The sequence below is a fragment of the Ochotona curzoniae genome, unplaced genomic scaffold, assembly GCF_017591425.1.
Source record: "Ochotona curzoniae isolate NIBS_2020 unplaced genomic scaffold, NIBS_Ocur_1.0 scaffold_4683, whole genome shotgun sequence".
Classification (NCBI taxonomy): Eukaryota; Metazoa; Chordata; class Mammalia; order Lagomorpha; family Ochotonidae; genus Ochotona; species Ochotona curzoniae.
Window position 1 is genome coordinate 7774258 of NW_024467121.1, and position 24538 is coordinate 7798795.

Here is a 24538-nt window from a genome sequence, read left to right on the forward strand (position 1 = left end):
ACCTGATAGAAGATCACTCTGTATCTCTCTGCCTCTCAAATATATAAATCTTTAAAAAAAATTTTTTTGTCCCCCAAAAGCTTATTCTCATCCTCCATGACCTTTCTGAAATACCCTTGTATATGTTAATGTTATTTAATTTCCCCAGTACTATCATAACTAACACACAGCTCCTGTTGCTGTGAGCTACGGGAACTCAGGTTTGCTTTCCAGGCCTTGCACTCCTTGCAGCAAGCCCTCTTCTCCCTAGCTTCCGTTAAGATTAAAAGAGCTAATGTGTGGACAGGAAAAAAGCCGCCTTCGAATGTGAATAGTAGTGGATCATAACTTTTTAAACCTGGACACAAGCAGACAAGATGGTTGTGAAATCCTGAGCAATGGAGGGCCAGACCCTACACCAGTACCCTCAGTGACATCAGCTGATGGGATTTTGCTGTCCCAGCTCAGGCATGGATACTGGATCAGTATCCATCTCATGATTGGCCTGTCAGGCCCTGCAGTGACCCTGGGCACCCTGTGTTCTGTGCCCCCAATTCTGTCTTTGTGAGGCATGTCTTTCTGCAGCTGAGGGACCTGGCAAATACACTTACATCTAAAAGAGCACACATGAAGCCAACTCGGCTTCCCCTGGCCTGCAGGAAGAGCCCTAAAGTGTCAGCCTGCTGGAGGGGGCTGCACTGCCATCATTATTCTCACAGCCCATATGCAGAGGACAGGGACAGTCAAGCCTGCTGTGGATTGCTTCATTGTCTGTGAACTCACCATCAGCTCCCGCCGTCACCTGTAGTGTAAACATTCAGTACCAACAGTTGCCATGAGTACACATGGCTTAGGTCTTTCCTTGCCGTGTTTGGCAGAGAGAAGGATTCTATGAGGAGGAGTGAAGCATACAGAAGAGACGAAATTCAGTGCATGGAACTCTGCTACTCCCGCCCAGAACTGCAGGGCCCTATCTGGACCTTCCTCTAATGCCTAGGGTGTAGGGGAGGCCTCCCTGGGCTCAAATGGGTGGTGCCTGGACCTTGCATTTTAAGAGCAGAGGCCAGACTTGCACCTGGTTTCAGAAAAGGCTCCTGTCCCTCCCCACTGCCAGGATATGGTCCCCCTGCTGGTTTGGGGAGGACCTTATGGTTTCAGGCTGTGTGTGGTCATGTTAGTACTGTGAGATACTATGTAGGTCTAAAGTGTCAACTTTAATGTGTCTGTGCTAAGCTTTTAAATTATTCATGAAGATAATTTAAAAACATGGAACTCATCATTCTGCACGCTAAAGACAGCCATTTTTAATTCACTGCATTTCATTCCAAGCTATTCCATATGGATACACAGTTTTATATAGTTGTTTCATTGTGTGCATAAATTTTTTTCTCCTGCTTTTCATTTAACCCATTATGACCATTTTACATGTTCTTTGTGATCTTTATGAATTGTAATGGCGGCCTAATACTCTTTTAAGGGGTTGTTACATAAATTAGCCTTTTATTGAATACTTTGACTCTTCATTTATTTTTAAAACTGGTAACTAATGCTATCATATCCATGCATGCAATTTATTCCTTACTTTGGGTTAGTTCCTTGGGATAGATTCTCAGGAGTGGAATTTCTTGGCCTGAAGGTTTTATGGATCATTCCAGTTCTTGCGCTAGGGTGCCAGGTGTGCCAGTTTTTTCCACAGTAAGGATGAACTAATCTACACCATATTCCTTAAAGATTTGTTTAATTGAAAGGCAGAATAACAGGGAGAAAAAGACTGACAGAGAGCTCTTCCATTCTCTGGCTTGCTCTCCAAATTATCACAACAGCTGGGGCTGGAACAGACTCAAATCAAGAGCCTGAAACTCCATCCCAGGCTCCCACATGGATGACAGGTGCCTCAGTACTGGTGCCTTCCCAGGAGATCCCATGAGATGATACTTAACTCATTGCACCACAATGCCGGCCCTCGCTCTGCAGTCTTAGCTTCACAATAAGACAAGCATTTGCAGCTTGCATTCTGATACTGAGTAGTGTGGCGAAAGCCCTAATGGCTAGAAGGCTGAGACTGGACATGTACAGAAATGTGCCAGGCGTGGGTGCTCCTGCAGCATTTCCCTGCTGGGCACTGTCCATCCCCAGGGCAGGACTCAAGGGAAGGAGACTCCCTCCCACCACAGCAGTAGGCAGGCCTGGGAGGCACCTAGTGCCTACACAGTAGAACTGGTGGTTTCTGCAGAGCCCTGTTACCTGTCAGCCACATGGGCGGCAGCGGAGGGGAGGGGTGACCTGAACGTTCCTCTTGCTCTTGGGCACTGATGGAATTAATCTTGCTAAGGAAAGAGCCTGAGGCTTGAGGCCATAGAAAGAGTTGGAGTCTTTCAGCTTGGGGTCAGGTGGAAGTAGAACTCCAGCTCTGAGGATGCTGCACCAACCCACCTTTCCCAGAGTGATTGCTTGGCTGCCACATAGGCTAACAACGTGCAACAGTGTTGTGTTTGCTTGGAATCTGTGGTGAAGAAAAGCATAAGAGAAAAAGAGCTTTAAAACAACATTTATAAAGTATTGGGAAATATTAGCCGCTGAGCTCCACATGAAAAGATTATCAGTGAGAACATGTCTTTTTTATTTATTTATTTATTTTTATTGGAAAGGCAGATATACAGAGAAGAGAGGAAGATATTCCATCTGATGGATTACTCCCCAAGTGGCCGCAATCGCTAGTGCTGCGCTGTTCCAGGAGCCGGGAGCCAGGAACTTCTTTCCGAGTCTCCCACGTGGGTGCAGGGTCCCAAGGCTTTGGGCCATCCTAGACTGCTTTCTCAGGCCACAAGCAGGGAGTTGGATGGGAAGTGGAGTTGCCAGGATTAGAACCGGCACCCATATGGGATCCCGGCACGTTCAAGGAGAGGACCTTAACCACTATGCTATCGTGCCGGGCTCGGACATGTCTGTTTTTAAAGTCATCAAAGTTAGTGTGCAGGTGCCAGCTGCTGTTGCTCGCTTGCCGGAAGTTGCTATGGATCTCCTCTTCCTGTGGCATGAGATGGTCTTTCTCTGGGCTGCAGGGAGCACATACCCTGAGGTGGGCCTCGCACAAGGTACTTCTGGGCTCTAGGCACATAAACTGGATATGTGTTGATTCATCAATTGTTTTCTCTTCCTCAGCATGCAGAGCTGTGGCTTTGTCATGGAGCTCCTGTGATGACAAGCGGGATGGGAGAGGGAATCCTGGAATCCCACCAGGGAGCTGTCCCATTCTTCATGTCCTGTTCTCCTCTTCCTGTCTGACATCCCTGCCTTCCAGCCCCTCTCTGCGTCCAGCTCCGACTCTCTCTGGTTCCCAAGGAGAAGCAGATAGACATTGGAGCTGTGCTTGCCCTGCCATTCCTCCCTTTAGAGATGCAGTTGCTAAAAGGAGCACTCCAGTGAGAGAAAATGGCTGTGTTTACTTTGGTGAGGAGACAGAAGAGAAAATGGGCTTCAGTCCAGTGCTTGGCTTGCAGTGGTGGTCAGTCCACGGCAGTCTGTCCCGTTCATACTTGGGCCATCTGTCTCTGGGTTCTTCCTACCAGGCATTCTGCCATATGTATCAGTTTCTGATGACATAGTTGGGGGAGGGGAGGGGTAGAGAAGATCTCGATTGCAAATTTCCCAGTTTAGCTTGCACTTCCTGGTTCTCCTGAGGCCTCTTGATTGTGTCATCCTGAGACTGACTAAAATGCTCTTCCAATGAAGATCTCATTGGCCAGTTTTGAACTCCTTGGTTCCCTGAGCTGGCCAAGTAAGGAACCAATTCTGTGGAAGTTAGGCCCTCACTGGGAATGATCAAAGTTGGAGAATGTGGTGTGAGAGGGCAGCCTCTGCTGGCGACGAAGCGACATTGCAGAGTGGTCCTAGGAGACCTTGCCGGTGTGGGAACAGAGCTTTGCTGGTACGCCCACACAAGTCTGGGTGTTGCTAGTAATGAAGGCAGAGAGGATGGTGGGTGTGGCAGCTCAGACATGGACGTCACAAGTGTGCGGCTGGGGAATCGTAGTGCTTGCCCAGCTTTCCTCCTTCCATTATCCCCTCATCTTCTGGGAATTATTTCAACATGCAATTGATTTTTAATGTAAGTCATAAGGGAAATATTTACTAAAATTTAAAATATTTATTTGAAGAGCAGAATTGGGCGGGAGGAGATTTTTTTTTTTCCATCTGCCAGCTCATTCCACAAATGGCTGCAGGGCTAGAGCTGGGGCCAGAACAAGGAGCTTCTCCTGGGTTTCCGACATGAGTTCAGGGGCCCAAGGACTTGGGCCATCCTCTGCTGCCCACCCAGGCCACAAGCAGGGAGCTGGGTCAGAAGTGCAGCTACCAGGGTATATGAGTCAGTGTGCATTTGGGATGCTAGCACTCTGAGTGGTGGCTTTACTCATCATGCCACAGCGCTAGCCCACAAAATACCTCCTTTATTAAAAATAAATAAATAGGGGCCCGGCGTGGTGGCGCAAGTGGTTAAGGTCCTCGCCTTGCATGCCCGGGATCCCTTATGGGCACCGGTTCTATCCCCAGCAGCCCCGCTTCCCTTCCAGCTCCCTGCCTGTGGCCTGGGAAAGCAGTCGAGGACAGCCCAAAGCTTTGGGAACCTGCACCCGCGCGGGAGACCCGGAAGAGGCTCCTGGCTTCGGATCAGCATAGCATCGGCCGTTGCGGCTCACTTGGGGAGTGAATCATCGGACGGAAGATCTTCCTCTCTGTCTCTCCTCTCTGTATATCTGCCTTTCCAATAAAAAAATAATAAAAATAAATCTTTAATAAATAAATAAATAAATAAATAAATAAAATAGACATACTCTAGTCAAGTTTGCTAAAACAAACAAACAAACAAACAAAAGCAAAAGAATCTGTTCCAGCTGTAGCAGAGGAACCCAGAGGAAGTGGTTCCTTGCTCAAGCCCCCTAGTCAAGAAGTATTGGTGCGTTTCTAGGAAAAAGAGGGAGAAGATGAAGCAGAGCTGGTCGCTCTCGGTGCAGAGTGCTTCTGAAAACCTCAACTGTTAGGAGCATGGCACCTGCACCCCCTGGAAGGCAGAGGGAGCTCAGAAGGCCTAAAAGGCACGCTAGCCAGATGTACTTGACCCTGGCTTGTTTATTCACGTGATTAATTTCTCCTGGAGGCAAGTAAGATGTGTGTGCGTGTTTTATTTGTAATTTTTAAAATCTCTGCTTTCCCCCTTAATCAGTTGGGTTTATAGAGAGTTGGGAATGTTGTACAGAGCCCCTGCAAATATTACACCTACCTTCCTTTATTAGAATCATGCATTAAAGTGATTCTTTGTTGTGATTAGAGGACCAAGATTGATGTCATTAACTCAGCCTCCTCCTTTGTTCCAGTTCCCCCAGCTGTACCCTAAAGTGTTTTTTTTTTTTTTTTTTTTTCGGCTGACACGCACCAGCCAGGACATCGTCCATGCCATCAAGTCCCTAGTGGCAGTTTCATGTATATGACCTTAATAGTTTTGAGGAATCCTGGTAAAAAATTTTGTAGACTGTCATTCCCTTGGGGGTTTATCTGATGCTTTTTCTCGTGGCTAAACTTTAATGGTGGATTTAGGGGAAGAACATGATAGTAGAAGGCACATTTTTTTTTAACAAGTCAGTGAGTGAGTTAATTATTATGGAGAAGAATTATTATGAAATATTATTATTTCATAGCCTGACTGGTAACTGCAAGAGGAGTACACGGTGGACTGTTACTGGGAGAAGGCAAGTTCAGTGTTCTCAGGGACAGGAGTTCATGTTAGCAGAGCCCTGTCAGTTATGGAGTTGAGGGATAAGGATAAGCCTATTTTAAAACTTCTGTATCCCGTGTTGGAAACTTGAAGCTCACTGATACAATCATAATAGCTGAACTGATAGGGAGAGGGCAACACCAATTGGCCAGTCAAACCTACGATTTCTCTGTTGCATGTCAGGTGCTACAGGTTGTAGATTTGGTAGGCTGCATCACAGATGCCCATTTCATCCAAATAAGGCCATAGAGATGCAAGTGAAGGGACTTGCACCAGGTTAAGGCAGTGGATTGACCACATGAGAGGGTGAGCGTGCAGGGTGATCCCCTAGGCCCCTGAATGTCAGAAAAAAGTGCAACGCCAGAGGATTAACAGCTGTTGTTTCTGACATCAGTGCAAGTGACAGCTCCCAAATTCCCAGCAGCCTCATGTTCTTTCTCACCAGCCTGCTTTTCTCTGAGTGCAGTAAAATAAATGAAGCAGTGACCTTTAACCATAATACATTGTTTAAAAAAAATTTGTGAGCAAGTAAGCATCAGTATGTGTGCAGCTCTGTGCGACCTTGAACCCACAATCCTCCTCCTGTTTTAGCTACCTTCAGTTTCAAGAACCAGTCTGGAACTTGGAGAGTTAAGATTGTGAAGACAGGGACAGAGCTGTGTGGCTCTGCACCTGGGCTGAGCATCCCAGCTGCCCAGGAGACGGACAAAACCTCCCAAGCCCGGAGCACTATCCCATAAATTTATGATGAAGCTGACGGGGGCGTGACCAGGCCCCTGAAGATTCAGGAAACTTGGTCTTTCTGGTTCCCTCCTTCTCTGCTTTACCCACGTCATGGTTCTAAAACCTCTCCTGTCTTTTGGTTCTTAGCCCAGTGAACCTTTGGGGAGCTGTCAGAAGTTTGCTGTTGGAAGCTTGCTGTGGACGTCAGTTACCCCTCCAGCTGTGTTCCAGCTGCTCTTCCTAAGAGAGGGGACTACGGGAAGGCTCCCTGCTGTCCCTGCCATATGTGGCAAGAAGTAAGGGATGAAGCTTGTCTCCTGATGGTTTGGAGAGAAGATACCTTTTTCTTAACCCAGGCTATTGGCTTTCAGTAGGAACTTTTATTTAACAGCAAAACACAATATCTTTTAGAAGTGTAGATAATGATATTAGCAGAGTATAGGCTTCTGATTTTAAGAGGTTTGCCATGTTTTGGGGAGTGTGGAATCTCTGACTAGCCTGGCTAAGGGGACCTCTCTTGAACACTCTGGGAGCTGTTTCTAGTGAATTAAAACATCAGGGGCCAGACATTTGCCATAGCAGCGACAAGGCTGCTGGGACATGTGCATCCCATATTGGAGTGCTCTGGTGTGCATCTCAGCTCCACTGGGGATTCTAGCTTCTTGCTAACCTACATCCTGTAAGGCAAAAGGTGATTGCCAAGTGCGCAGATCCTTGCCATCCATGTCAGAGACCTAGATTGAGTTCTGCGCTTCTGGCTTTGACCTGTCCCAGACCCCAGCTGTTGTTGCTGTTTTGGGGATGAATCCAGTAATGTATGTTTCTCTTTCTCCCTCATTGGGCCACTCTACTTCTCAAATAAATACAAATAAATTCTTAAAAAGTTTTAATTATATCTGTCACTTTGTTAAGGGTTCATAACCCTGTTTAGAAAGTAACTGAATATATCAGCAAGTTTTTCGTCCACTTGTGAGAGAACCCAAAGATTATACCTGTGAACTATCCCCTTGGTACTTGCCAGTTTGTAGTGAAAATGAAGCATTGTCATGGGAGGCCCTGGTCTCCAACAAGAACCTTAATCTGCTCTTAAATAAAAGCTGCCATCTTCCCAAAGATCCCTTGCTGTCATTTGATGGCAGGTGTGTGGCAGCTTGGCTAGGTGATAGGTCTTCCCCCTTCAGAGATAGCCTATGTACATTGTAGTCCAGTGGGTTTGCTTGTAATATGCATGTCTCACATCAGAGTGCCAGCTCAGTGAGACCTGGGCATTCTGCGTCCAGTCCAGCTCACTGGTAGTGCTCCTGGAAGATTGCCGAAGTGTTTGTGTCCCTGCTATGCACTTGCAAGACCTGGATGGAATTCTAGGCTCTTGGCTTTGGTCTGCGTCACTCCTGGGTGTTGTGGCCATTTGGTGATTGAACATCTGCCTCCTTCTACCCCAGTCATTCCTATTTCAACTAAATAAGTAATTTTTTAAAAGTCTATGGAAGTATAAATTATCATGTCTTTTATTAACATATGTGGCAGATTTGCTCCCCACCCCCCCCCAAAAAAAACTTGACATTGCTATGTAGACTAGTTGCAGTGGTAATTACTGAACAGTCATTAGATAGCAATGAAAAGTTGACAATTGAAGAAAAAAAAAATCAAGCATTCAGGTGGTATTTTAAGCATCTTAATCTGCCTCTAAGCTTATGGTGTAGTCAGCTGAAATAATTCAACAGTGACAAAGTATATTTCAGTATGGGAAGATTAAAAGCAGGCAGACTCTTTTCTTCTGCAGTAATATTTTTTACATCTTTTTAACAAATATGATGTTAGTCATTTAAATTACGTGAGAGTGGCCTTGGATGATTTAGAAATATGCATAACATTTACTCTGTTATCTGGACTTAGATATGTAGCCATGTTTATTCTGATGGTAATTCATCATTCCGAAATAGTGTCGCTGGTGGTCAGAGTGTTTTTATATTAGTCATGGGTCCATCACTGAGAAATGAGACAGTTTTACTTTGCAAGCCTGTCTCCTTTTGTGGCTCAGTTCTCTGGCTCCATCATCCCACAGTTTGTATGCACGGATTGACAGCTGTCTAGGGACATCTGTGTCTGTCGAGCTTGGGATGCTCTGGCCTCACTGCTGCCAGTTAGCCTTTCCTAGATGTAGTGACCAGAAAATATTGCAAGTACTCTCCGCTGCTCTGACCAGCCTCCTCTCAGGTGGATTCCAATGATGTGAACATCTAACTGGTGAGCTGTGGTAGAGTAGCAGAGTGTGGCTTCTGAGACAAAGTCACCGACAGCATCATGACGTCTCCCTCTGCTCGCATCTCACTGTTCTGTGTGCGCCAATCTGGTATTGGAAGCCACAAGCTGTTACGTAGCTAAGTCTGTGGTAAGGGATCAAGGCCTCCTGGCCACTGGTCTGATGAGGGACCTCTCCCGGAAGTAGACAACCAGTCCCAGTCAAAGCCTCAGATAATGGCAGCCCTGTCGGCCATATTCAGCAGCCTAGCTGGAGGCCAACCAGATTCCTAGCGCTCAGAAGCAGTATAAGATGAATGCTCACCGTGCTGAGGTCGTTGGCCATGCAGCCTTTCTGAATCTGTCATTCTTCACATGGCAAATGAAGGACTCTATCAGGAAGCACCCTCAACAAGTTGGCAGTCGTCCACTAGTAGCCAAGAGGTTCTCCCTCCAGCCAGCTGGGCCACCCTCCTGTGCCCTGCAGGCCACCTTGCTGGCAGCTTGCCCGACTCGTTTTCTTTCTGCACAGCTGCTCCCTGTAGCGCACCTTGCCTCTGACAGTAGCCAAGGTGACTTTTCCTGCAGTTATTTTTATTTTTCCTCTTATTTTGGAACGGAGACAGCTTGTATTCAGGGATATAATGGGGAATATTCTCTTAGTAACTAAACCTGTATTTACACCTAATTAATTTTCTTGACCATTCAGTAAACTAACCAGTTGGATTTGTTCTCTCTGAAAATAATGCTGTTTTATTCTAGTCACACTGCCATTTTACTTGCATAGAAAAGAGATAAATATTGGCTTTTTTATTTTAAAAATTTGTTTATTTTTGATGGAAAGGCAGATTCACAGAGAAAAAGAGAGAGAGAGAAAGATCTTCTGTTCACTCCCCACATAGCTGCAATGGTCGGACCTGAGCTGATCCGAAGCCAGGAGCTAGGAGCTAGGAGCTTCTCCCAAATCCCTCACACGAGTGCAGGGTCCTAAGGCTTTGGGTTGTCCTCTGTTGCTTTCCCAGGCCACAACCAGGTATCTGGATGGAAAGTGGAACAGCTGAGACATGGAACGGCGCCCGTATGGGATTCCAGCACTTGCACTAGGCTATTGCGCTTATGGGCGGTCTGCTTAGTGTTGCTTAGTAGCATCACTCCATCACAGATTTCCATCTGACGTTGCTCATGACCTGGTCCAGTCGCAGTGTTGCTTCAGGTGCAGAGACAAAGTGCTGCTGTTGTATATAAGTGGTAAGAATGACACGAGCAGTTGTGGCTCTCAGGCTGAAGAAACTCACCAAATTCAGGTATCTAACATTGAAACTACCAGCTCGAGTGGATTAGTAAGGTGGATGAGAAGTCATGCTTTACTGTCTGGTCCAAAAGCCTTTTACAAAGAGAGAGAAAAGCCTCTGGTTCCTGGCTTAGGACCATCCAGCACTCTGGTACACTGTTGTGTGGTAAAGTCATGCTCAGTGTCCCATGGTTTGATTGGCAGGGATTCCTGAACCCACAGTGAAATTTCCGTGCCAGGGATCCAATTTTCAGTCAGAACCCACCCCCACAGCCCTCTCCCTTGCCCATTTTGTTCTGCAGTGTTGTTGGTCTTCAGGTTAGGTGCTAGGCATTCCTCTGTGGAGGGCGGGAACCACAGAGCAGAGGCAGGCTGCATCCTGGGAAATCAAAGCAGGCTTGCAGGATTACAGGTTTCATGTGATCCTCACCCAGCCTAAGCCACATGGTTGCTCCTCTAATCTCCCCAGTTGGCAAAAAGAAGACCCGTCTATCACTGTGTCATTCTCCACTTCTAACGTGAGGAAAGCACACAGATTGATTCACAGCCTGGCCAGCAGTGGGCACGTGTGGTAGGAGAACCCCTTCCTCAGGCACCTGCCTGTGGTACAGTTCCATTTCTGAACGGGGCCACCACTGGTATGAACGAGTCTTCCCATGAGTGTAAAATGTACAAGAAGGAGCTGGAATGAGAAGCCTGCACCCAGCATGCGTGCATGAACTCCATCTGCGTGAGTAGGGTGAGACGTTTTCTTTCAGCAGTGTTTGTGTTTGAGCAACCACCATGCTACCAACTGCTCTTGGCATTGTGGAGATTCCAAAGAAAGATACTTTTGGCACTCTCCAAGCCTGGGGAGTCCTTTTGGACCCCAGACCTTTGTAAAAGGATGATGTGAGAGATCCAGTACTACCAGAATGCACCTGCACCCTAAGATTGTGGGACCAGCAAGGGCCTGAGCTCCTCCCCAAAGTTTTGAAGTTAGGTGATTGTACTGCATAACTATGGACAAGGCTATGGTTGGAACCCTGAGATTCCAGTTTCAAGGCCAAGGTTCTTCCCAACATGCCTCACGGCCTGTATCTTCCTGCTACTCCCTGCGCAGCCTTCCACTTTTGGTAGCTCAGCTTCCTTTTCTGTGAAATGAAGATAATAATTAAGCAGCAGGAAACAGACCGGGGATGTGTTGTTCAGGTAGGGGTGTGGTACCTCATGAGTGCTCTGTGACAGCTACCATTCCCTCTTCCTTTCTGAAAATAGGTAGTTAATATGATAACTTTATGATAACCTAGAAAGGTTCTGTTGGATTTCTGGGATGGTCTGAGGCTTCAGGTTTTCATAACTTGGTTTACATTGAGCCTTAGGCTGTTATTCCCATCAGCTTTAGCTTCCAACCAACTGTGTAACCTGAAGAGATGACTCAGTCTCACTAATACTAGACACCCTCATCATGAGACAGGAATCACACAGTGCCACAGTCTCTGCAGGGGTGAGAAAGCATGTAGGTGTCATGCTTGGTGCACTCATAATTGATACAACTTTGCTTCACTTGCTGGATCCTTTGGCATGCCCTGGTTATGTGGACATGACCTTACTTCACACCTTGGTTTTACCTGTGGCACAGTTGATGGGGAGAGGCAAAGGGGTTGAGGGAACATTACTTATGAGTAATTAATCTTGCTTAAAGGAAGAAGTAAATGTTTATTTTTTGTACAAGGTTTATTTTTTGTACATGCTTGACTGAACCCAGAGAAATGTTGATTTGGTGAGTGCTATAATGACTTTATTCTAACATGGAAAACAAGACTGGAGTAGCAGGCCCCAGTAGCAACATGTGCTTTTGGTTTTATTCAAGTATGTGTTTAAATGGTTTGACCTATTAGCCAGTGAGTGTAAGAGGCCAATTGCCTGTGGGGGATTGGTTTGGGAATTATTAGCCACCAGATGCTATTAAATAGGCTACAAAATAACAATTAATGCTTAATTAAAAGTCTATGCAGTGTGACTCTGGTAGCTCCATTACATGCTGATTTAGTGTTCTCACGTATTTCCTTGCATGGTAAAGTCTATCGGTGGGTCAGATTCCGTTACTGGCATACGTTTGCCACGGTTGCCAAACCACGTTGCCAATGGACAATTGAAAGCTTGTTGGCAACCATAATAATCTCAAAAGATGGTCTTAAATGATAATTATGTTTTCTGAAGCTTTTTGAGCAAAAGGTAATTACATTGTGCTCAGGATGCATTTTATTAGCTTCATTACAACGTGAGACAGAGCCATCCAAAGGGAACTGGGTGCCTAACAAGCCAAGAAACATCCTGTGCTAGGTGGATGTTGCTGAGGACCCCTCTTCCCCTCCCCAACAAGACACAGAATGGTCTCTCTTACCAGCCCATCACGCACCTGCTGTTTGCCTAGTAGCGTTAATGTGACAGGCCAGGCTGTGCTGCTTCATTGCAGAGGTGGTGAAAACAGGAAAGGATGAGACAGGAAGGAGACTCAGGCACAGTTTCTGTGTAATGTCCCTAGTGAGTTAAATATGCAGATTATTGGCACAGTGAGTTGTATGTTTTGGGAGGGGGAAGGGATATTATTTTGCCGAGGGTTACCCTTCTAGATCTCATTTGGCATCTTAAAGAGCCAAAATATCGCCTATGCTCAGCTTTACACAATACAGAATCTGTGCTGGTGCTCAGGGGTGCTGGTTGCGTAAACCCATGGAACGTGGGTTGGGTGCCCTCCAGGGAGGGATTACCACCACACATCATCCCCACAGCATCTGCTAAGGGGATGATCAGTTGACATCTGTTGGTTCTCAAAAGTATGGTGGGGAAATGACTAACCGTGGAATATTATTTCTGATTTGGGTTCTGTGCAAAAATATTTCTTATTCCATTCACAGAAACTGGTCTCCAAGAGATCAGAAATATTTTGTGTAGCTCCATGGCCATGGAATTGTTGTTTCGTTTGATATAATGTTTGATGCATTGGAGTAAATTATTTACCCGAATGAAATGAATAAATTCTGCTACAGTTGATATCTTTACTTTGGTTTCACACTAAATCTTGACTTTATAGTTCTGTTGTAGTCCTCTGGGATGTCCAGGGTGCTACCTTCATTTTGGTGGCTTAACTACTATTGGAATACTTTATTTAATCCACTTTCCCTGCCCAACTTCTTTAGCCTCAGAGCTCTGGGAGTTTTTGGAGCACTGTGCTTCCTTCCAATCAGTGTGCAATAGAGATAGAAGATGAAGAGGGAAATGCAGACATTTACTGAGAAACTGTTATTCCCACATTTATTCCCCCTTCCCTTTCATCTTGACCCTGTAACAAGTTCTCAGGTAGGAGTAGGGTGCTTAAGAGACTGTCTCATTCATCATTTCTCCCCCAAGGCCAACTGGCATCATACAATTTTGCATGTATTGACCTGGTGAAGATGTGCTTGAAGAACCAATCAGCTCATTTGGTGTCTCTGTTCCCCCTAGGAGGACTGGAATGAGATCGACCCCCTTAAAAAGAAAGACCTTCATCACAGCAATGGAGATGAGAAAGCACAAAGCATGGAGACCCTTCCTCCAGGTACTGCTATGGCCTAGGGGCCAGGAAGTCATGTTGCTTTGCACACATAATCTTGAGTAAATTGAACGTGGGGCTTGGAACAAGCAGCCTGTCTGTAGAGAATGGATTTCAGAAGCCAGCTGGAAATTCCTCTTAGAGCACTAATCGACTGACTTCTGGGAGGCACGTTAGTGGAGGGGAAAATTAGAAGTCGAGTGGGGAAGCTGAAAATTTGTTGAAAGAGAAAGAAAATAGGATGACATAGAAAATACAGAATGGCATGCACTGGTTGATGAGATTTTAATAGGCTTAATTTTGTTTATATATTTTATTTTGTTGCAGTAGTTTGGGCTTCATAGCAAAACTGTAGGGAAGATCCAGAGTGCCAGTATATCCTCTTCCCGCTCCCCCCCGCCACACACACACACACACAGGTATACCCTTCCCCTCAGTCTGTGTCTTGAACCAGAATGGTATGTGTGTTAGAATCTGCACAAACTGACATGTTGCCATCACCAGTCTGTAGTTTAAATTAGAGTTAACTCTTGGTTTAGGTATTGTATGTTCTGTTGATTTTTTTTTAAAGATCTTTTTGTTTTAACTGGAAAAGCAGATACACAGAGAAGAAGATACAGAGGTAAAGATCTTTATCCACTGATTCGATCCCCAAGTGGCTCCAACAGATGGAGCTGAACTTGGTCTCCCATGTAGGTACAGGGTCCCAAGGCCATCCTCCACTGCTTTCCCAGGCCACAAGCAGGGAGCTGGATGGAAAGCAGAGCAGCCAGAACACAAACTGGTGCCGTATGGGGTCCCAGCACTTGCGAGGCAAGGATTTAGCCGTTAGGCTATCATGCTAGGCCCATGTTCTGTGGCTTTTGACAAGTGCATTACATGTATCTGTCATTATAGTGTAGCTGAAGTCTATTCTGCTGCTTCTGTTGCTCCCATTCTCCTCCCTAACCCTGGCAGCCACTTGTCCTTGTCCTTTACCTGGTTGCAAGTCCTACAGTGAATTACATAGCCTTTCAGATGAACTCCTTTCAGTCGGTAATATTCATTTAAGGTTCCCCTGTCTCTTCCATGGCTTGAAAACTCAATTTCTTTTTAGTGTTGAACTATATGCCATTGTCTAACTGTATCCCAGTTTTTATCCATTTACCTACTGAAGGACATCTTGATTGTTTTCCAGTTTTTGGCAGTTATGAATAAAGCTGCTCTAAATATCTGCTAGCAGGTTCTTGTGTGCATGTCGGTTTCGATTCATTTCTGTAAACCACACAGACCATGACTGCTGGACATGCTTTGTCAGAGACTATCAGACACTTCCACAGCGGCTGTGCCATTTTGCATTGCCAACCGCAATGCATTGAGAGTTCTGTTGTTGCAGAGCCTCTCTAGGGTTGGTGTTGTCAGTATTCTGGATTTTCACCACCTGAACAGGTGTATAGTGATGCTTGGCTGCCATTTTACTTTGCAGTTCCCCAGTGATGTGACAAGGAGCATCTTTTGTTACTCTTCCTTGTCTTCTTTGTACCTTCTTGTGTGAGATATTTGAGTCTTTGGTTCTTTTTAAAAGTAGGCTATTTATTAATTTTAGTATTCTCTTATATTCAAGATAACAACCCTTTTGCAACCATCTTCTCCCTGTCTGCAGCTTCTCTCTTCATTTTCTTGATAGTGTCATCTTCAGGAACCAGGGACTTCATCAGGATTGTCCACATAGGTGCAGGGGCGGAAGTATGTGGGCCATTCTCTCCTGCTTTCCCAGGAGTATGAATTGGTAGCTGGATTGGAAGTGTGGCAGTCCAGACACAAACTGGTTCCTGTATGGGAATGCCAGCATCATATGTAACTTTTTAATATATTGTTAGATTTGTCTTGCTAGTATTTTGTAAAGAATTTTTATATGTGTTTGCAAGAGATGTTTGCCTATTTTATTTTATTGGTATGTCTTTGATTTTTGACATTAGGGTGAAATTTCTCACACAGAATGAGTCATGAAGTGTTCCCTCTCCTTCTGTATGATATAGTGTTGGTATCACTTCCTATTTAAATGTTTGGAGGAATATACCACTGATTACATCTGGGCCAATGTTGGAGAAGCATATTAATTTTTGTTCAATTTCATCAATAGGCACAGGCCTATTCCAATGTTTCTTCCTGTGTGTGTTTTGACAGAATAATCTAGCGTATTGAATTTGTGGGGACAGTTATTCATATTAATCCTTTATTAACATTTTAGTGCCTTTGGATCTATGTTCCTTCTTTCATGACTCATGCTAACAAGAAGTGACTTTTCTCTTTATGTAGTCTGGCTAGAGGAATCCCAGTTTTATTTATCTTTTCAAAAAGAGTTAATTTTTGTTTTTGTTGATTCTCTCTGTTGGTTTCCTGTTTTCATTAACACTGATTCTGTGCTAATTCTTGTTATTATGAGCTACTTTACTTTAAATATGATTGTCCAATTTTCTAATTTCTTAAGGCAGTGGCTTATATTGTTAATGTTAATTTTAGCTCTTGTTTTCAACTAAATGTTGTCCATGTTGTTTCTTTTCAAGTATTACTTTGAGTCCCATAAGTACAGTAAGTTGGAATTTTCATTTGCATAAACAAAATGCTCTTAGAATTTCCCTTGACATTTCTTCTTTGACTGATGTGTTATTTAGAAATGCTTTGTCTCATCCCTACAATGTTGGGGGATTTTGTTGTTGTTGTTTTTAATCTTTGTGAAGTTACCTTCTTAATCTGAAATCACATATTTATGATTTCTGCTCCTTTAAATTTGTTAGGGTCCAGCATTCTATTGTCAAGATATAGTTAGCAGTTTCATTAGGAATCCATCTTTGATCTGGAAGTAGAGATGCATACTGCATTGTATCCTCACATCTGGATATGATAGTCTCCATTACACAGCTTAGCTGCTTTTCCCAAAGCTCAAGCAGGGAGCTGGATGGGAAACAGGGCCGCCAGAATTAGAACCATTGCTCGTATGGGATCCTGGCATGTGCAAAGTAGGACTTTAGCCTCTAGGCTTCTGTGCTGAGCCCTTCCCAAAGGATTCCCCTTCCCACCTTATTGAAATCTTTTTTCTTCTAATGCCAGTACATGCTTGATTTTTAAATTAGAAGTTGTGTCATGATTTTAAAAAAAAAAGTGTGTTTTTCCCAAGCATGATGGCAATAGCTAGACTTTAGTAGCTCTGTGAATCACTGGCATGGCAGTTTCTGGTGTCTTGGTGAGTTGTCTAGGGTCCTCAGTAGCTTCCTGTGTTCTCTCCGTGTTGGAAATCCAGTGTTAGTGGACAGATGGGTGGGAGTATATAGCGTGAGGCTGAATTTTTTATGCTCACAAAACCTGTTGACAGAAGGAGTGCGATCTAAGAGAGCAGTGCTGTTCTAGAGCAATGCTTCTCAACTTTCTGGTCCAAAACCATATGAGCATATTTTTAGATTCTCCTCTGCCAGTGCATATATTAAAATATTCACTTATATATGATACACATCTGTTGAAACGTTTTAAATCATGCTTACGATAATTTATTCTGAGGAATAAAGAAAACAAAACATCTCTTTACTTTTGTGCCCAAGCAGATTTTCTTGTGGGGGTCCCAAACTGGAGATCACTGGAGTTGCCATGGCTACATAAGCCCAGATGATTGTTTTCACTCATGTGTGGTCCCAGTGTGTTTTACCTCTGGGGCACCCCTGGAAATGGGGTGAAGCATGCCATCCAAATGGCAGTCCTAGCCAGCTAGGAGGCGTGGGAGGTAGACAAGGATGCCCGGCTGGGAACCAGGGATCAGGACATGGAACGAAGAAGCCGAGCAGGGAGCTTGAAGCTCAGCCCTGCCACTGGCTGTTTGTTTGCACTCGGGCATCATTTTCCCTTTCTGTGACATGGTGATGCCTTCTAGCTCAGAGATGGTTTCTTGTGTTGATGCTGTGTCTTCCTCTTTACTATGTTATCCCTGGTACTTAATAATCATGCCTCTGCTGACAGGCAACTCCTGCCCTTCAAATCCATGACCTTGCCTCTACATCAACATCATGCTTTCCAGATGGCACCCCCAGATTTTTTTTTCCTTCTTTGAGGACTGGTTTTCCAAGTGTTGTCTTCAGATCACGAGCGTCTGTTATCTCGTGTTTTGGAAGATTGATGGAGGTGCATCTCCCCTCCTCTCACCCAGAGTGTGGGGAAGAAAGTTACTTGGATTGAAAAATAAGCTCTCTCCCCCTGTGGTTGTCCCTCTGCATCTCTGTCCCTCTGCATCTCTGTCCAGCCAGCTGGAAAGACAGCTGAGTACCTGAGGTCAGCCGGGGTCAGCCGAGGTGGGGAGGTTGAGGTCCATGTTGGAGGGCAGCTATTGATGAGGTCTTTGTTTGGGACCCTCTCTTATTCTTTGGCTATGCGTGGCTTCTTAAAGCAGATCTCCTTTATGCCTCTGTGAAATCTTAGTGTTATCATATCTTCGTTGTTCTCCTCTGTAAAGGGATGAGGTTCAGGGAGGACGTGTGTGGGAAGACAGCTGGATAGGAGGGTCCTTGTGAAGTCTGCCTTGCCTCTGATGTCCCTGCTGTCCTCAGCTGGTCAAGCTTGCCTGCCTACCCCTATTCCTTTGTCTTGCTGCTCCTTTTCCCAGGCAGTTGATTTCCCAAACCAGAAGGTGCTGATATTTATATAAAGATGGGTGAAATGGGAATGGTAACGTGTGTAAAAAGGTATGAATCACCAGCTAGCCTATGGAAACATTGTTTCTCTGCTTTCCACCTGCTAGAGGAAAGATGAAATCTACTCTGGTGTTTATTTAGCTTTGCTGTGGCACTACGGACAACTCCTCTGCTCCTTTCTTATTTTTAGGGAATTGAATGCGTTTTATCTTTATGCATTTTTTTAAAGCTGAAGAATGCAGCATAATGTTGGCATTTTAGCCATTTTACGTGTATGATTCAGTGATGTTAGTGCAGTCATATTGTTGTACAACCATCACCATCGTCCAGCTCTGAAAACTTCTCATATAGCAGACTGAAGTCAGTAGCCATTAAACATGAACTCTCCCCCAGGCCCCTGGGAGCCTCCATCCCTGTGTCTGTAGATGTGACAACTCTAGGTACCTCTTAGAAGCAGAACTATACAGATTTGCACCTTGTGTCTGATGTACTTCTCCTGGCATCATGTCCTGCAGGCTGACCTGTGTTGTCACTTGTGCCAGAATTTCCCCCTGCAACCTGTCAGCCAGATGTCCTGTGCGGTGCATCCTGTGGGACTGAAGGGTATGTCAGTTGAAGGGAGGCTAGGCCCACACGACCCTGGACCTAGTTGTTTGCTGTGTATTGTCACAGGGAGTCTAGGGAAGTAAGTTTTAACATGCAAGCAATGTATTTATTTTGGAGAACTTGGGAAATGCAGATGAACAAAAATGAGACAGCTATTTCTCACAGGCAGCTCTTCCACCCAACAGAGCCATGGCTCCTCTCCCACCCTATATTCCTCCAGACCTGTTCTGGGTGTGTCTTTGCTAGGCGCGCTCCTCACCATGCAGAGATGAGGGGCCTCCCTGGCATTTTTTTCAGGTGTATTAACACCGGACACGTGAGGCCTAGGGAACATGGTACTGAGAACCCTCTCCTGCTGCTTCTCACCCCTGTCCACAGTTCCTGACTTGTGTAGCATGTACAGAGTTAAGTTTTTGTATGAATTCCTACACAACTGTCTAGAGTTCTCATGGGGCGACCAGCATTCCTAAGGATTAGGGGGTTCACTGAGAGGTGCCTCCACACATGTGCTGCTCACCCTTCAGGGTCTCTCTCCCACCCCATGGAGAAACCATCCTACCCTGCTTTTCCGGTTGAGACAGGCCATGTCCTTGCAGCTGTCAGCACCAGTAGCATCTTTGCCAACACAGCGCCATGTTGGCTGTGCTGCCTCATGAGGCGGCACAAGCACCTTAGTGTGATTTTAATGCCAACTCTGTCTGTTACTATCAGTCCATTGAACTTAACCCAGCTTGTAGGATGTAAGAGTGTTTCCAGCCAATACTCCTAGGAATAAATCTCCAAATGTCCAGAATTAGCTCCTCAAAATAAATCCCAAAAGTGAAATTGCAGGGTCAATTGCAATGTATATGATTAAAGGCTTTATTTTTTTTTAATGTTTATTTCAATTTTGTTCTCTACAACAAACCCATTTTCTTTCACCCCAGCCAGAATTTTAAAAGGAGCAAATGTTGTGGCACAACCAACTGAAACACTATTTGAGACACCCATATCGCATTGTAGAGTGCTGATTCAAGTCCCACCTGCCTTCTTTCTGGTTCTGGTCTTTGCTGATGTGCCTGGGAAGCAGCAAATGATGATGCAAGTACTTGAGTTTCCACCATCCACCTGGGAGGGCTGGATGGAATTCAGGCTGCTGGCTTTGGCCTGGTCCAGCCCCAGCTCTGGTAGCTGTTTGGGGCAGGGATGTGGGGGTGGATATCAGCAAATGACAGATAGGCAGATGTCTCATCTCTGGCATTCCAGTTAAAAAAAAAAAGAGAGACCAAGGGTTGAGATAAGTAGCCAGAAGTATGACAGAGCTATTAAGATAGAATCACCTTCATCATTACTAGTAGAAATGCACTGTGCAAAGCCAGTCTGGCACCATGCAGGGCTCTGTGGGGTGCTGTCCCACTCTTGATGTGTTCCACTCTGAGCTCAGGGTTTTAGAGATGCCAGTGGACTTAGAGTTAGTCCAGCTGGTGTGACGACTCATGCTGTGAGGAGAACCACTTGGGAACAACCGTGGATGTTTTTCGGAAGAGCTTAGAAGGGGAAATGAGATCGTGATGTCCAAAGGCTGTCATACACAGGAGAGAACCTGGAGGGTTTTGTTTATTGTTACTTTTGCTTTTGGAGGAGGGGGTGCTTTTCATCTGAGACTGCAGACAGCAGAAGTTACAGGGAGGCATTGTTCGTTGTTGCATGAGGAAGGCTAGGCTGGTGGCTCCAGTACTCTGGTGTTGTGTTCCTGTGGAAGCAGCGGACCTCCCAGTGTAGACACTGAGCCACAGCTGGATGTTAAAAGTTTGTAAGGGGAGAGAGTGTCACACATGTGCCGAAAGAGCATTCCTGTGTCTTCTCAGATGCTCATGCGCACAGCCTTGGGCACAAAGGCTGTGGTGGCCAGGGTGCTGGGCAGGTGGCAACAGCACACACCTGGGGTTCTTTCCTGCTGCTTCTCCAAGTGGGTTGCCAGGCACAGTGGCAGAAACACTCATTTGTCACAAGAGACCTGAGTTTGAGTTACATTCTTTCCCTTTGTAGCTGTGTGACATTGGACAAGTTGTAGCCTCTGAGTCTTCCTTTTCTAATGTGGAAAACAGAAACTCCAAAGTTCATACTCCCCAGGGGAACCTGCGGGAGTGGGTGGAGTTTCTTCTGAGGTTACCTAGCAGTAGGCCTTAGTAGATGAAGGCTGTCTCTTTCTCTTCCTGTCCCTTCACCTTCTGGGTGGTGTATTCACGTGGTTGTTTTTAATCAATGTTTGGGATGAAACAACAGATTGGTGAGACCATGTACAAGAAGCTAGATTTGTTTTAAAAATAGACATTGTGACATGCAGAGGAAAATGAAGACTTTTTATTTAAAATATGTAGAAGAGACTTGAAAAGTCATATGTGAAGATCCAAGCCCTCACAGTGCACATTGGCTTTTGTGAACTTTATCTCTTGTGACTATCCCATGCATTTTTAAAAGCTATTTCAATAGCTTCAGTAACTTTAAATAAACAGAATGTTTTTCCTAATATATCTGATGTTTTCTCAGAATCTCCTTTAAATCATTTTTCATCTTTTCTTTGAGCTTCTTTTATTTTCCCATTATTCATTCTGAATTGTGTAGAATTCCTTACATTTGTGAAAAAAATTCTCCATCTTATTGGGTCGCCAGTGGCCGATGATAACGCGTAATTTGCATGCCTGTGTCATTGAGGTGGATCTCTGTGTTTGTAAACCTGGCCTTGCTCTGATCTTTTCTTTCACACTGTAGAATTAGGATCTTCTGGAGGCAGAACATCAGGGTTTTTTTCCTTCTAAGCACAATAAAATTACACCCAGTTTGAGATCAGCCAGGAGGTTAACATAAATCGGACAGCCTGTCCTTTGGTTTCAACTATGTTCTGTTTCCCTTCCTTGGCTGCTGTCCCAGAAGAGTGGCTCTGTTTTGCATGGGGCAGCTTCATGGTAAGTTAAGCTGCCTTTCCCAGGGAGGGTCTGAGTGAAGGGCTGCAGCCTGGTCGCTGTCACTGGGCAGCAGCCTGAATTCTAGGAGACTCAATTTCCTGCCCATGGAAGATGCTTACCCTACATACACACACACACACACCCTCAGGAGCCTGTCCTGAAAGCTCCTGATCAGCACACACAAACACACACCCTCAGGAGCCTGTCCTGAGAGCTCCTGATCAGAGCACACACACACACACACACACACACCCTCAGGAGCCTGTCTTGAGAGCTCCTGATCAGCCCAGGCTTCTGTACATCTGAGAGTTCTCTAATCTTGAGACCACATTTGGATGTGTGCCTCCTAGCAACTTAGGTCTCCATATGCTTTGTGTTGTTGAATCTTTAAAAGTCCTGTTTCACACATTTTATGCACACACACACATTGTATGTGTGTCTGTTTGAATATGATGCTGTTTGGAGATGTAGTGTTAGTTTTCAATTGAAATGCGTTTGAGGAGGCTTACATTGTGGCACAGTAGATGAAACTGCTGCCTGGGCTGTTGGCATCCCATTTGAATAACTTTGGTTTAAGTCCCAGTTGCTCCATTTCTGATCCAACTCCCTGCTTATATGTCTGGGAAAGCAACAGAAGGTAGTCACAATGTTTGGGGCCCTGACACCCAGAGTGGAGACCCAGATGAAGTTCTAGATTCCTGGTTTCAGACTGGCCCAGCCCTGGCAGTTGCAGCCATTTGGAGAGTGAATAGTGCATGGAAGAGTCTCTCTCTTTCTCTAACTCTGCCTTTCAAGTAGATAAATCTTTAAACATATTCATTTGAACGAGACACCCCAAGGCAGGCATTCTCTGATTATCCGGGTGTCTTTCGAGAAGTTCATCTAAGGATTGGTTAAGAGCCTAGGATCAACTATTCTATAGAAATACTGAGTTATTAGCTAGAGGACTGAGTAGTTATCAGACCTTCTGATGTGAGATTTGTGCCAAAGTGTGATTAGGTTGGGTCTTTCTGCATAAGCTGCGTGAGGAGGCAAGCCCCAGGAAAATGCTGTAGATGCGGACAGCAGCCTGGGGTCCTAGGGGAGTCAGCCCTCCTGCCTAATACCAGGAGCTATCACGTGCTGCCTCACAGGGCATGCATCAACAGGAAGCTGGATCGGAAGCAGAGGAGCCAGGACTCAAACCGAGCACTCTGCTATGGGATATATGTGTCCCAAGTGCTGATGTAATTGCTAACCAAACCCCTGCCCCTAAATATTCTGTTTTCCAAAAGTTAACATTGTCAGACATTGTGTGAGTTTTTCCTGTTGTTTTGACTGTTCGCCTCCAGTCTGTCTCCCTGACCACTTGTTGAATTGTCAGTGTGTGTGTAGGTGGGTTGCTTTTCCACACAAGGTCAGGCTAGGGCATATGTTCTCCTCTTGCAGACCCTATTCTTTGCTTTTTTATTTCTTCCAGTAACTCCTAGGGTGGCTCCAAACCTAGCAATTCTGTATAACGTAGCAATAACCAATTTCTACAATGGTTCTTCTAGCTCAATGTTTTTCAAATTATGGGTCGCCCTCCATTATTAGATTGTGAAGTCAATTTCATGAGCCACATGTGCATGTAAAAGGAGAATGTATCTGTTCATCCTCTATTGTGAACAAAAGTATCGTGAGACTTTCATGTCAGGTGTGTGTGTGTGTGTGTGTGTGTGTGTGTGCGCATACATGTTTGCACTGTGACATCTGGGTCATGGTGTATGTGTGTGTGTGTGTGTGCCCTAGTCACAGGTGTCTGGAAGCCCTTGTACTGGTTTGACATGCTCCTGCTCTTTCATGAAAGAAATGCCATTAATTATCTACCCGTAGCACAGTAGCCTTGTGCATTGGGGAGGTGATCAAAGGCAAGGTGAGGCCACTGAGTCCTGTTGAAGGACGCTTCTGTGTGGAAGGAAGGGGTGTTGCTGGGCGCCTCTGAACGCATTCATACAGTCTGTGTTGAAGAAGTAGTAGATTTCGGTGATGTCTCAAAGAGCTTCTGCCAGTCTCTGCTCATTGTTCAGATCTCAACTTGAGTGCTGCTCCACCACTAGGAGCCATCCCTGTCCCGCTCCCCTCATCTGGATGAGGTCCTTTTGTGAGATGCTTCCACAGAGCTGTGTTACTCACCCTCAGAACACTTAGCTCAATGACTAACAATGATGACATTTGTTAGTGCACTCGTTCTGTCTCCGCCCACCTCCTGGAACTCGCAGTGGAGGGCATCTGCCTTGGTTTTTCCTGATTGTGCCTGCAGGAACGAGCATGATGTCTGGCACATAATCCGCATCTAGAATACACCCATGGTTTGCATCTGACTTGCCCCACAATTGGTTGGCATCAGGAACCTTGCAGAATCTTCTGCTATAATCATGGCTTTTCCTAGAAAGGAGGTTAGGACCTGCTGGCGCAAAGGAAATGTGAGTGGGTAGGGGATTACAGAGGTCTTGGCACAGCCACCTCTCTCCTTGCAGGGAGACTTGGCCGTCTAGAGGACCAGGACTTCCCTGCCCACCGAAGGCCCAGTGAGGAGCAAGAAGGGTGCTAGCAGCATCACTTAAGATGATCCATCTCCTGGTGGACAGCCTCTTCTCTAGCTTTGCATGGGGCTCTGCTGGGATTCCCTGTCATCGTTCACTGTTTCTGGGTATGGCAAACAATGTCAGGCTGTTCAATAAGTTACAACCAATTCATTTGATTCCTGCCATGGGTGCTGCTGGCATAGGTTTG

The 24538-nt window shown here is 45.4% G+C and overlaps 1 protein-coding gene across 1 annotated transcript in view; it reads left to right on the forward strand.

Annotated features, from left to right (window-relative positions):
• Positions 1–24538, forward strand: part of GALNT2 (polypeptide N-acetylgalactosaminyltransferase 2) — a 171052-nt gene that overhangs the window by 81010 nt on the left and 65504 nt on the right. Inside the window, exon 2 of the mRNA XM_040968047.1 lies at positions 13491–13584. Coding sequence (XP_040823981.1) covers positions 13491–13584 — 94 coding nt within the window. The remainder of the gene's footprint in view (positions 1–13490; positions 13585–24538) is intronic.